The 12,267-nt window shown below is 33.6% G+C and overlaps 2 protein-coding genes across 9 annotated transcripts; both read right to left on the reverse strand.

The window, feature by feature from the left end:
• Window positions 1-457: 457 nt before the first annotated feature.
• LOC146905711 (uncharacterized) lies at window positions 458-5,266 on the reverse strand. Of its 2 annotated transcripts, none has more exons than XM_085729900.1 (3): window positions 5,122-5,266; window positions 4,920-5,045; window positions 458-781 (listed from the first exon to the last, which is right to left on the reverse strand). In XM_085729900.1, the coding sequence occupies exons 1-3, from the start codon at window positions 5,182-5,184 to the stop codon at window positions 602-604; spliced, it is 369 nt and encodes a 122-aa protein (XP_085586026.1). In that variant the 5' UTR covers window positions 5,185-5,266; the 3' UTR covers window positions 458-601. The 2 variants fall into 2 exon arrangements, with proteins under 2 accessions (XP_085586026.1, XP_085586025.1); XM_085729899.1 differs by having other exon boundaries at window positions 458-784.
• An 824-nt stretch (window positions 5,267-6,090) lies between these two features.
• LOC146905712 (RNA-directed DNA methylation 4-like) lies at window positions 6,091-12,267 on the reverse strand. Of its 7 annotated transcripts, none has more exons than XM_085729903.1 (13): window positions 12,127-12,267; window positions 11,965-12,036; window positions 11,375-11,461; window positions 9,665-9,778; window positions 9,490-9,570; window positions 9,311-9,396; window positions 9,054-9,125; window positions 8,846-8,887; window positions 7,588-7,739; window positions 7,388-7,503; window positions 7,011-7,092; window positions 6,780-6,937; window positions 6,091-6,691 (listed from the first exon to the last, which is right to left on the reverse strand). In XM_085729903.1, exons 1-13 carry the CDS (start codon window positions 12,173-12,175, stop codon window positions 6,513-6,515), a joined length of 1,290 nt encoding a protein of 429 aa, XP_085586029.1. In that variant the 5' UTR covers window positions 12,176-12,267; the 3' UTR covers window positions 6,091-6,512. The 7 variants fall into 7 exon arrangements, with proteins under 7 accessions (XP_085586029.1, XP_085586030.1, XP_085586027.1 ...); XM_085729904.1 differs by having other exon boundaries at window positions 6,780-6,931; window positions 9,311-9,399; XM_085729901.1 differs by having other exon boundaries at window positions 9,311-9,399.

Below are 12,267 nucleotides of genomic sequence, written 5' to 3' on the forward strand. Positions count from 1 at the left end.
GCTAAATAAGAATTTTTAGTTACCAAAATAATTCATTTAGTTAACAAAAACTATATTACTAATCCATTCTATATAAAATATTTAAGTCTCACACTAGAAAGAGATAAAATCTAGAGAGTGGCACTCCTCAATCCTCATTTGCAAATCAATTTTGTAAGAACAAATTAGGTTAAAAATAAAACCTAATATGCTATCAGAATTTCTATATTCAAAACACTCACCATTTTATCTATGCAACAAGTCTAATTGTATTGGACATGAGGGCGTATTTGTAAAAATTTAATTCTCGTGTTAGAAAGAGATACGGTTCAAAATGAGTTTATTAAGTGACGTCATTAAACTTATACGTTGACTTTGTAAGAATGAGTTAGGTACACGATAAAAACTAATACCTTCAAAGCCATGAACAAGGTTTTTACTTTTTAGCGCTATGAAAAATGTGAATTTACACTCATGGTGTTGTGCTAGCCAGTTTTCACTTTCTTATCAGAAAAATTAATAAAAAGTTAAAGCTTTTCTAATTTGCCATTGGTTCTGAATGTAGTTGCAAAAGAAAGACACAAACAGGGAATTACATTTACAAATCAAAATAGAATACTCATCAAGATTGTTCTAATAAATTTTCAAAATACAAATTTACTAAGTATCTTCCTGTCGACAAAACATCGAGCCTCTTTTCGCTTTGTTCGTATTTCCCTTTGCGAAGCTGGTACCGAAGCGTTACAGCTGAAATAGTATAAGTCTGTCCTTCAATTGTAACACTCTCTCCACATTGCAAGTTCTGCTTTAAAGAACAAAGAAAAAAAGAAATGGTATCATTTTACTTGGATCACAAGTATGCATAATTGAATCATGAGGCTAATAATAGAAGACATGACAGATGATCAAATATTTCTTTACTGAACAAGGCATGAAAAGTTTAAATTAAGAATCTACCAAAACTGTTTTGTTTTCAACACCATAAAGGCAAGGAACAAACACAATTAGGTAACCAAATGACTTGCTTCAATTTCTCATCTCATATGGACCCATCTGCATTCACTTATAATGTTGTTATGCCATTACGAAAAAACAAAGAACGGACACGGACACTGAACACATCAGCACTAGAAATAATTTAAGAAAATTAATTAATTAAATGTAATCTCACGTGTCAATATAAGTATCGGTGCTTCAGAGAAAATAGCAAATTCTAAAGAAGCAATCATAGTCATAGCCATACTACTCAAACTTATAAAATTAATATACTTTAGATTTTATTATCCTACATTATGTGTTTTAAGGTCCAACACATGGGTTGTCTTCAATTATATGCCTAGGATGCCTCTTAGAAATGATTGCATCTTTCATCACATGTTCTCATATATGAAAAGACCTATATAATACACAACTTTATTCATCCATTATGCAAAGGTCAATTTTAGGAATGCATGTGAAGAACTCAAAATTTTCCTTTTACATCATATTTTCATTGAGGCATATGACATAACCTCCAAACCACTGACACTCAATCTTCCCACGAGAAGGAAAATCCAATCTACTAAGCAGAAAAGGTTTCACAAAAGAAGCCAAACAGAATCATGGTTTTTAAACTTCAAAGGATAATTTCCATCACAACATCACATTAATATCAAAGACTTGTACCAAAAGCAAGTCAATATTTTCAATATAATGCCTTTATAGTATCTTTTTTTCACAAGAAGTATCTTTGAATGTAGACAATTTGCCATAACTACCTTAAACTCTAGTAAATAATTTGCAATTGTAACCATTCTAGTAATGTATTAGACATCATCGTGTTGTCATGAATTTTTTATTTTCTTTTAGTTATACCTCCTTTTCAACTATAAGGTGCACACGATCTCTTGCACATCTAAATTAGGAATGTAAAAGGATATCCGTAGACACAAATAGTATGATATTTGTGTCCGCCCATTTGGATAAATATGATATCCGTGTCTTATCCATATCCGTATCCGCTAGGCGGGTATCCACAGATTTTTAGATATCCATGGGTATACACAAATTTCCATGGATAACATTTTTTATTTAAAAAAATGATTTTTGTTAATTTTTTATTATAATTACCTAAAATTTAACAACAAAATTCATTTTCTTCTTTTTACAAAAATATAACAATATCCATATGTATAGTATTAAATTTTCATTTTTTATTGTTAAGTAAATATAATTAGTTTAATAATGAGTACGGGTATCTGCGGGCATAGATACCATTAAATCCGCATCCGTATCTTAAGGTATCCGCCCCGTGTCTGTGACAAAATTTATCCGTGATTGGGTACGGATTTTTTGTCATCCATAATCTAAATCCCCTCTAAGTGCTTAATTATCTGGTGTATCACAGCCTTCGAGAATCTAGCACCAGAGAGCTTTATACAAGTCCATTGAACCAAAAGCATTTTTTTCATATCAAATGCACAAATTGCTTTGGAGATTACTCTAGCACCAGAGAGCTTTCCCTGACTTTTATGAAGTTGTACGGTCCAAAAAGTAACACTGGTCCAAAAGCAAGTTGCACATGCAATATTATAATGTCACTAGTATTCAATTCATCAGATACTTTGTACAAGTCCATTGAACCAAAAGCATTCTTTTCAAGGAATGTGTAAAAGACAGTATTACATTATTACTTGAAAGTACTGGATTGTTTCAATAATATGTTGGCAAGGCCTTTATAGGAACCTTCAAGGTTGTCCACTGGTTGCATTTTAATACTTATCAGAATATCAGAGACCTAAGGGACTCGGACACTTCAAGCAAATGGTCAGTGATTTGATTCCTAGCTCTTGCGTATGGAAAAAAAACAAAAAAAAACAGGTTGGGAGGGGAGAACTCATTCCTGTTACCTAATAGGTTCACCGATGGAGATTGGTCACTGTTAACGGCGGTGAATACTTCTTACCTATAACATGGTTTATAAAAAAGGGAGGTAGTTTTTTTAATGTCGAATTATACTAAAAACAGAAGTGTCAGGTTAATGTTTTGTAGCACATCAATATGATCTAATCTCACGTGTATATATACATAATATAAAAGTAACCAGATCATATATTATTCAGGTTCTTCTCTATTGCTCTCCTTTGCATCTAACCCCATAATTTATCAGCAATAATCATACTTGTAACAAAGATTAAACTATAGTTACTCCAATTCAAATCTTCAAGAGAAGAGATTGTTGAGTAATCAGATATTATTGAATTTATTCCCTCAAAAAAAAAAAGATATTATTGAATTTATCCTAGATATGTATTCCGAGAGAGAGATTCCATTGTAGGGTATGTAACAGAAATCTAAAAACATTTTACTTCCCTTCACTAGCGGCCAAAAGATCGGCTTTGATGCCTTGAACATTAGTACTGTCCAGTTCAGTCAGAAACTTCTAACATGGAAATCACATATACCTATCAAAATACTAGATAATCAATTCTGGAAGAAAGATTTTAAATCTAAAAAGTAAAAAATGTCTTATCAAGTTAAGTCAATCAATATAGCTCCTCAAAAGTGAACTTATCTTTAAAATGAACAAGGTATATATTATATAACCTATAGAGTTGTGTGTTAAGATAACAATGCATTTTAAATTATATCAATAGGGAATATAATAATCTAGCTTGTTCATTTTAGAAACAAATTGGCTGTATGGAATGATTTAGATTTACTCATTGATTCTATTCTAATTCTAGATTAAGACAACTAATAAGACATGTCTGTACCAAAATAAATAAATTACAGCTCATTGATATGGCTGAAAGAAAATGAAGTAGCAGTATGTTCAAATCAAGATGAAATTGTGAATCGGAAAATAGCAGTATGTTCAAATTCCGCAACATAACAATGCTATAGTGCGGCTATAGCCATATCAATGATATTAGTGTTGTCAATTGTGAATCGTGGAAAATAGTGGTATGTTTAAATTCTACAACATAACAATGCTACAACGTTTTGTACTAAATAGTGTATCGCAAACACTAATGATTTGTCAAATTCAGGTATTCTACATCTGTTTTTTAACGACACTAAGTGATATATCACTTACGAACCACAAAATAATACAAGATTCAAGCCATAAATCAAATGACAAAAGAAAAGACACTATCTATACAAAGTTGACAACAATAGAAAGTGGGGCTACAATGATTAGGTGGTTTATGTAGTAATTTATAAGAATGGGTCAGAATTCAGCATAGAAAAACGGGTGGGATTCATCAGAATGAAATTCAAGTTCAAAATGGATACACACTAAGCATTTCTATGAATCGAGTTCAATCCTATATTGAATTGAAATGCAACTACCATGATTTTAACTAATGACACTACAACAGTTGAGTTGAGAATAACACTTGAGATCGCAATCACATTTTTTTGGTTTATCATATTATAGGTATGAACTATGAAGTTTCCACGTTGTTTAACCATAACTAATCTTTGTCAAAGAACATGTTAGATGGGTTTTCCTCCAACTGAATTTTCTCCATACACAAGAGTCAGAGATCAGACCCATACCCACTTGGTTGAGGGGTCCAAATCCCACCAATCAATTATTGGTAGATTACAATCACATATTATAACACAAGAAACCGTTAGAAGAATATATAAGAGAAAGTTGGGTCAACAAAAGTTGATGTAGATTCAACTTCCTATTATATATAGACCAAAGAGAGTAACGAATGAAGCACAGACACAACACGGACATCGGACATGACACAGACACCGACACTGATAATAATTTGAGAAAATAACATAATTTAGTGTAATAGTCGTGTCGGTGTGCATGTCCGACACTGGGACACACCTAATCTAAGGAGTGTTCGTGCTTCATATAACGAATATAACAAAGTTAAATAATTTGATCCAAATAGGTAGTGGTGAAAACTGAATGGAATGGAATGGAAGCTTACGGGGGGGAGACAACGAACGCCAAGAGACTTGGGTGGAGGAGTAATCTCAATAACTTTATATGGGTGGATGCTGTTACTACCTCGTTCTCTGTCTCTGTCTCTCTTTCTACTGCATGATACCTCGAACTGCTCACATTAAAAACAAGAAAGAGTGAAAAAACGTAACACCAAAAATTAATTAATTAAAAATAACATGAATCACCTTTTTCTTCTTGTATGATGAAGCAAGACCTATGTTCATCATGTTGGACGATGCCATTGCCATTCTCTCAAGAGAGTAAAGTAAAATGTATGGCTACCACAAAGGCTGAAAATTTCCAGATTTTTTGTTATGGTGGGACAACCACAGCGTCTCAATTTTTTCAAACCGTTTATGTTGTTTTCGGTCATGTGTGTGCATTGTGGTTACAATTTTTTTTTTCTTTTTTTTCTTTTTACAAATTGTGGTTACAGTTTTTTACTCAAGCCGGATAAGTGGGTAACTGAAATTCATTGGGATTCTCTAAAAAAAAAAAATCTAATTGGGATTATGCATATTTCAATGGATCGCAATAAAGTTGTTTTCATACGTTGTACCAAAAAAGAAAAAAAAATGTTGTTTTCATACGACTCACATCTCACACATACATTAATGACAAATATATTATTTTTTTAAGAAAAATTAATGAACCAAATATTGTTGTGCTAATTTTCATGCTAGTTTTTTTTTTTTGTCGGAACTTGAACCCACCTCCAACTCCTTAACTTATTTTGTTGGGACTTAAACCCTAGACCTCCAACTCCTTAATACTTGACTCAAACCAGTTGAGTTACCCAACCCCTTAATTTAACATCGCATTTACGTGTAATGTAATTTAAACCCCTTAATTTAACATCACATTTATGTGTGGCTAAATGTAATTTAAACGAATCAACTAAACAAAATTATGGTTAGAGGTTCCTTCAAAAAAAAAAAAGGTTAGAGGTCCTGTCTTGTTAAGGTTTTAGTAATGTAACGACAAATAATCAGGCTTGGTTTCCCATGGTAAAAAAGGGGAGGAATATTTTCATGCGATTTGAATGGCATGTATTAGGTCAATTTGAAAGCAATGTAATTACACTGTGTTCATTCAACATGATCTTTAGATTCAAAACATTAATTGGACAAATAACCAACCCTAATATCAGACGATTTTTGTGAATACTCATTAGAATTGAGCCTAGTTGCCTCAAATGTACCAAGTCAACAAACTAAGCGATGCTAAATATCGACAACTAAATATATAATATGCTTATAAAAAAACAACCTAAATATATACAAAATGTTTTTTTTTTCTGAAAGATTATAAAATCTTAAAAGCCAGCAATTTTTAACAGGAACTTATGTACAATCTGATGGCTTCATCGGTAAGACCACTTCTAATGTTCCTCGTCCACATCCTCAACATCATCATTGCCTGCACCTTGACCTTCGTAATCATCAAAATCCTAATCATACAATGGATCAAAAGCACCGTCTTTAGAAAAAACATGATGTTCATCATCATTGCCTACATTTTTACATCTGACAATTCATTACAAGAACTGTCATTCTTTCTTTCTTCTGATTTAGACTCAACCTTCTTCCGAAAACTTGGGCAAAACTTCTTCTTGTGACTTGGGCGAACCTTCTTCTTCTGAAAACTTGGGCGAACCTTCTTCTTCTGAAAACTTGGGTGAACCTTCTTCTTCCGAAAACTTGGGCGAATCTTCTTCTTCCGAAAACTCAGCGGCACAATCATTGACTGAATTGTCTACAGTTTAATTGACAAGTGTAAATGAGTTTTCAGTCAATAGTAATCTAAATTAAGGATAAAGATGAGAAAAGATATGGGGAAATACCATTTGAGAGGTCATTTTCCCAATCCGGAACGTCGAAACCATAAAAAAACGGTTCATCGTCAACTTGACACGGGGAAATGCCACTTGAGTCATCAGTTTCATAATCCAAATTGTCAGGCCCATCATAAAAATGTTCATCATCAACTTGAACCCTGAGTCTATGATACAAAACAGTGTCAAGTAGCAAGAATATATGAAACCATGTGAAAAATGTACAGAAAAAATACTCACAGCGGATAACAATATGAAGAATCTTCTTCAAAGATCATCTCATCCATCACAGTATAGAGGTCATAAACATAGTCCTCTGTATCTGTTAAATAAGACAATGCACCATAACCATGTAAATAGAAACAGGTTAGATATAAGAGAATACATTAGCAACCACAATAATTTCAAATCATTTATAGTGGGTTAGCTGAAAGCAATAAAACATTGATAAAATGCCCCAACTTCAAAATATATTTTTCATTATTGACCCAGAAAATATGTTTGCTCAAGTATATGATATTCTATCATGTCAATAACTTGAATAAAATAAATGCAACTTGATGAAAAAGTAGAAAGATCGGTAGTGTTTTGATGGTGGTTTGCAACTAAACAACAACCTTGTGTGGAATGAACACTTATATCAGCTTCAATCTCTGCAGCAGCCTTAGGAATGACATCTATTAGTAAAGGCATGAAGTTAGCCAAAAGTCTTTGATCCTCCAAGCAGATATCTCTGCATTAATCACAGCATAAGTGTTTTTCTATGACAGTTGTCCATATACAAAGATAACGAACAAACTTCGATGAAAATACTTACTCCTGTTGCACCTCCCTAATTTTTTCTTCACAGTCAATGCGAACAATGTCATAGAAATGGCATATTTCACGTAATGCCTTATCATCTGCTGTCTTCTTTATTGCAGTCCTGTTCTTCAATATTTGCTCAAAGCGAGCATCTTTAGCTGAAGACTGCAAGAAAGAATGAGGCATAAAAAAACTTCTGAAAGGAAACTCCTTATAGATATTACTTCAATGGTTAAATATCACTCACCACTCCGTCCTATTATGAGCATCATATTATATTATTTCACAAAAATTAAGGAGAATCTATAAATGAAAGAAAGAGAACAATTTTTTTTTATCAAATTAACATTATTAACTACACCCTCTGGTCCTATTATAAAGCAAAAATCCACATTTTATGTTCATTCAATATATGATGTATGTGGCCTATAATATAGACCACATACATTATTTATTGAATGAATCTAAAAAGTACATTTTTACTTATGATAATGACCGGAGGGTGTATTAAGCATCGATATATTCACCATTATCATAAATGTAAAGTGGAGGTTAGTGACTTGGAAGTGATGCACATAGTATTAACAAGATGGTACAGTTGGAAAAAAGTAAAGCATATTACACTGAAAACTAAGTGACACTCATAATGGGATGGATTAATATAGCGATGTACTACATAATCTACAACTGCCTTAAACAGAATTGTCCCAAGTCATATATAAATGAGTTTGAAAGTTTGGCTATTATAATCTTATCATCTCAGACACTGGGGTTTTTTTTCTTGATAAAGGAAATGATGCACTTTTAAGTTACAAGTGATTACGCGGATATATATTATCCAATAAACATAGATAAAATTTTAGTTATTTTGGAATTGAAGAACTTGGGATCGTCAAGATTTGAAATAGTAGATGACTGAAACTAAACGAGCGACAATTTTTCCTATACCTTAAGTTCTTTAATTTTAGATCAAGGTAAATAAAATTGAAAGTAATTAGGAGAGTCAAATGAAATGCAGTTCTACATCACAACTACAAAACAAAAACAAAAAATTCAAACAGTTCCAAAACCAATCATAACATTAGGTTAGAGGACTGTAAGTCTAGAGTAGTATAAAATCACATGGGACCCACCAAATTTATATGGGACCCACGTGATTTGGTGGGACCCATATGAATTTTAACCAATCGAAGAGAGTGTGTTGGAAAGTGTGTGTTAGAATGTGTGTTGCTAGCATTTCTCGAAAAAATATATAAGGGCATGTAACAAACCTCTTTTTCTTGATTACCTTTAAACAAGAACTGGTCTTGCTTCTATGGTTATTGAAAATACGAAATGATGAAAGACAACATGAGTAAAATGTGAAACATGTTAGCAAATAAACCATTGGGAAGAGGACAATTCATGGCTTTAAGCATGCAGCACACGTGTCCGTGCACATGCAGGAGGGGGAAAGAAGTCAAAGAAGAGGGGGCTTACATTAACTTTTTTGAAATTCTTCCTTTTCTCAACTTTCGACTCAGATTTAGAAGCACTTCTGGAACGAGGTTCCTGAAAAACCAGTCAATCAACGAAGTGTTATGTATTCATTTTATCAAATCATAGTGCAATGATGTTGTAAATGGAGAGCGAATTGACATGAGAGGGAAGAGTTTAATTCAAAAACAAACGCATCACAACACTCTTATATCATAGGGAGAAAGAATTGTACACTATCATCTAGATGGGATACTAACCAGAAATGATCGCACAATATAAATAGTGACCTCAGAGCTGCTAATTGTCTTCAGATGTTGCACCAAAACCTTCTTGTTATGAAATTCTACTAAAAAGGAAAGGAGGAATTATATCGTTAGGCAGGCATGACATAAATAATAAAACAAAACCAATTGAGAGAAAAAGAAAACCAGCATACTGTCTTGAGAAGAATTGGCAATTGATAGATTTCCAAAATCCACGAGAGGATGCTTCAATGGCCTCTCATTGATTTCCAACCCTACATTGACAGTGTCATGTAAAAACCACAACTACTGTTGAATGAGAATGAGATACAAAAGGAGAGTGATGAACAGAAGAAGGGAGAGGGTTACAGAAAGCATCAAGTGGAGGCTGAAAGGGTTTTCGTTTCACCCTAACGAACACATGCTTGGATGGAGGAGCAGCAGGAGAGCTTTCAGCCAAATTTGTTTCTGAGTCAGCACCAACTGGTTGGAAACAAAGACCTCTAAATGTCAGCTCTCATCTAACACAAGACTACTACAACAGATATATACTCCTGTCTTGTCAATTAAAATGCATACATCTTTAAAAAAACATGGAGTGTACTAATTTCTCTATGATAAAATGAACTGCATTTGCTAGAGTACCCTTATTAATATATTAAATGCCTCAGCTCTTCCGAGGTTTAGTGAAAGTCTAAAAAAGAAATCCACCGGTAAGTAGGTGTGTGACAGAAAGAAATTGAAGAGTTATCAGGGGATTGCACACATGATGAGGAGAATGAGTAAAAACCAGCTTCAGGAATTAATTGTTACAAGTTACAACTTAACTTAAATCCTGTCATTATGACACGTGCAGCAGGGAATTGAGCCTTCTAAAGTGCCTTTAGCATTTTTTTCGTTCTGTTTTTTTCTTTATCTAAAATTGTTTAATGTATACATCTATTCCAGAACTGATGTATCATGGATATCAGTATAAGTCATATATCGAGTTATTATTATTCAATAAAATTACAGTTGTGATTCTAGGTTTTAAACAATATCCTCCTAGGATTGGATTGGCTTAACTGAATAATGATGGCAGTTGTTATGATCACCTAGGGAGGGCTGGCTTTGGTCGTACTATCAGAGGAGAAGCAGGGGAGTGGCGTGTGGTTTTGTGGGTGATATTGGACTACAAATAATCTTCATAAAGAATGGTGGAAATTTAAAAGGGTTTGATCATTTTTAGAATCACAGTTATAGCAGAGAATTGAGTGTACGGCCGTGAACCTGATTCCCTTAATCCAGTTCAGCCAGTTAGATTAACGAAGCATATAAATTGTATTTGCTGTCACTATGGTGAAATAATCATTGAAATTGGTAACTAGGTTAACTGTCATAGAGAGATTTCTGCAAAGGTGGTATCTGAAGCCTCTAAAAGACATAATGAACAATGTTCAAATAGTACAGAGTTAATCTTGGTTGTGTGTGTGTGTGTGTGTATAAAAAAAATTATGAACGCACTGAAACATCATATAAAAATTCATGTGAAATGCAAGGACTCCTGGGGCATATTTTACATCAAAATCCATAAGTTTATTAACTAGGCTAAAACTAACATATAGATCAAAATCGTCATGTCATTAATAGGAAGATGAACTAAGTTAAACTTCTACCGCATACTATGAAAATTGTAGGAGATGACCAGCAAGAAAAAGCCAGAAAGAGTGAATTGGGAGGGAACTCTTAAGTCTTATCAATGGAGCGGATAAGTTGTCAATCGTGGAAAATAGCGGTTTGTTCAAATTCCGCTATGCGACAGCATTTTGTATTGAACATCCCCCCAATCAATCCAAACATACGCTCAGGGTATTGAGTCTCTACACTACTTTGTCTTAACTTAGCGATTTTAAACAAATGAAGAACTTTAAAATTCTAAAAATTGCATTTTGCATCTAACATTTTACATTAATAATATACAAGAGCCAAAAATAATTTGTTTGAACAAGAGAGCGGAACTATGAACAGGTTAAAACCATTTGATAACACAAATAATCAACAGAACAACTCAATTGAGAGAGAAAAAGAAAAGAAACATACCATTTTGATAAGAGGAAGAATCAGAGATGGATAGATTTCCAAAATCCAATAGAGAACGCTTGAATGGCCTCTCATTGATTTCCAACCCTACATTGTCAATTAGCTGTTCAAAACCCTAATCTCGAAAACCCTCAACCAATCCAAACAATCATACCCATTATTTTAACAAATGTGGAACTTCATTCATATTTCCACAATTGCATTTTACTACATTTGACATCATACCTTAATTAATATTTATATACGAGCTATGAAGCACTGACACAGAGTACAATTGAATGTAATCATATTGTGGGTGTCTGGTGTCTCGAATCAGACACTTCAACGCCGGTCGTAAATTAAAAAAATACAAAATTGAATGTAATCACGTTCATAAGCTATGAAGCACAGATACAAACACGGACAATGGACACAACACAGACACCGATAATAATTTAAGAAAATGACATAATTCAGTGTAATTGTCATGTCGGTGTCAGACACGGACGCATGTCCCACATTGGGGCACACCTAATCCGAGGAGTGTCTGTGCTTCATAGTTCAGAAGTGTCGGTGCAACAAAATAACAAAAAGAAAAGAAGAATACATACAATTTTGAGAGGAATCAGAGATTGATAAATTAGCAAAATCGGAGAGAGTACGTTTCAAAGGCCGGTCCAAAGCTACATTGCATGCAAAAACAAGAAAAGGAAAGGAGAGTTAGTTATTATGAAAATAAGAAGGGAGAGAGGGTTAGGGTTAGGGTTACAGACAGAAAGCGTGAAAGGATGGTGGAGACGGAGACGGAGAGCTTTCGGTCATGCTGCTGTTGTTGTTGCGATCGATCGAGGCTCCGCATGGAATTTCAGCTTTCACAAAATTCACTCCTACTATTTTGTGAAAATGTTGTATTT

This window comes from Medicago sativa, chromosome 7, assembly GCF_051527215.1.
Source record: "Medicago sativa cultivar Bolivia chromosome 7, Bolivia_mono, whole genome shotgun sequence".
Lineage (NCBI taxonomy): Eukaryota > Viridiplantae > Streptophyta > Magnoliopsida > Fabales > Fabaceae > Medicago > Medicago sativa.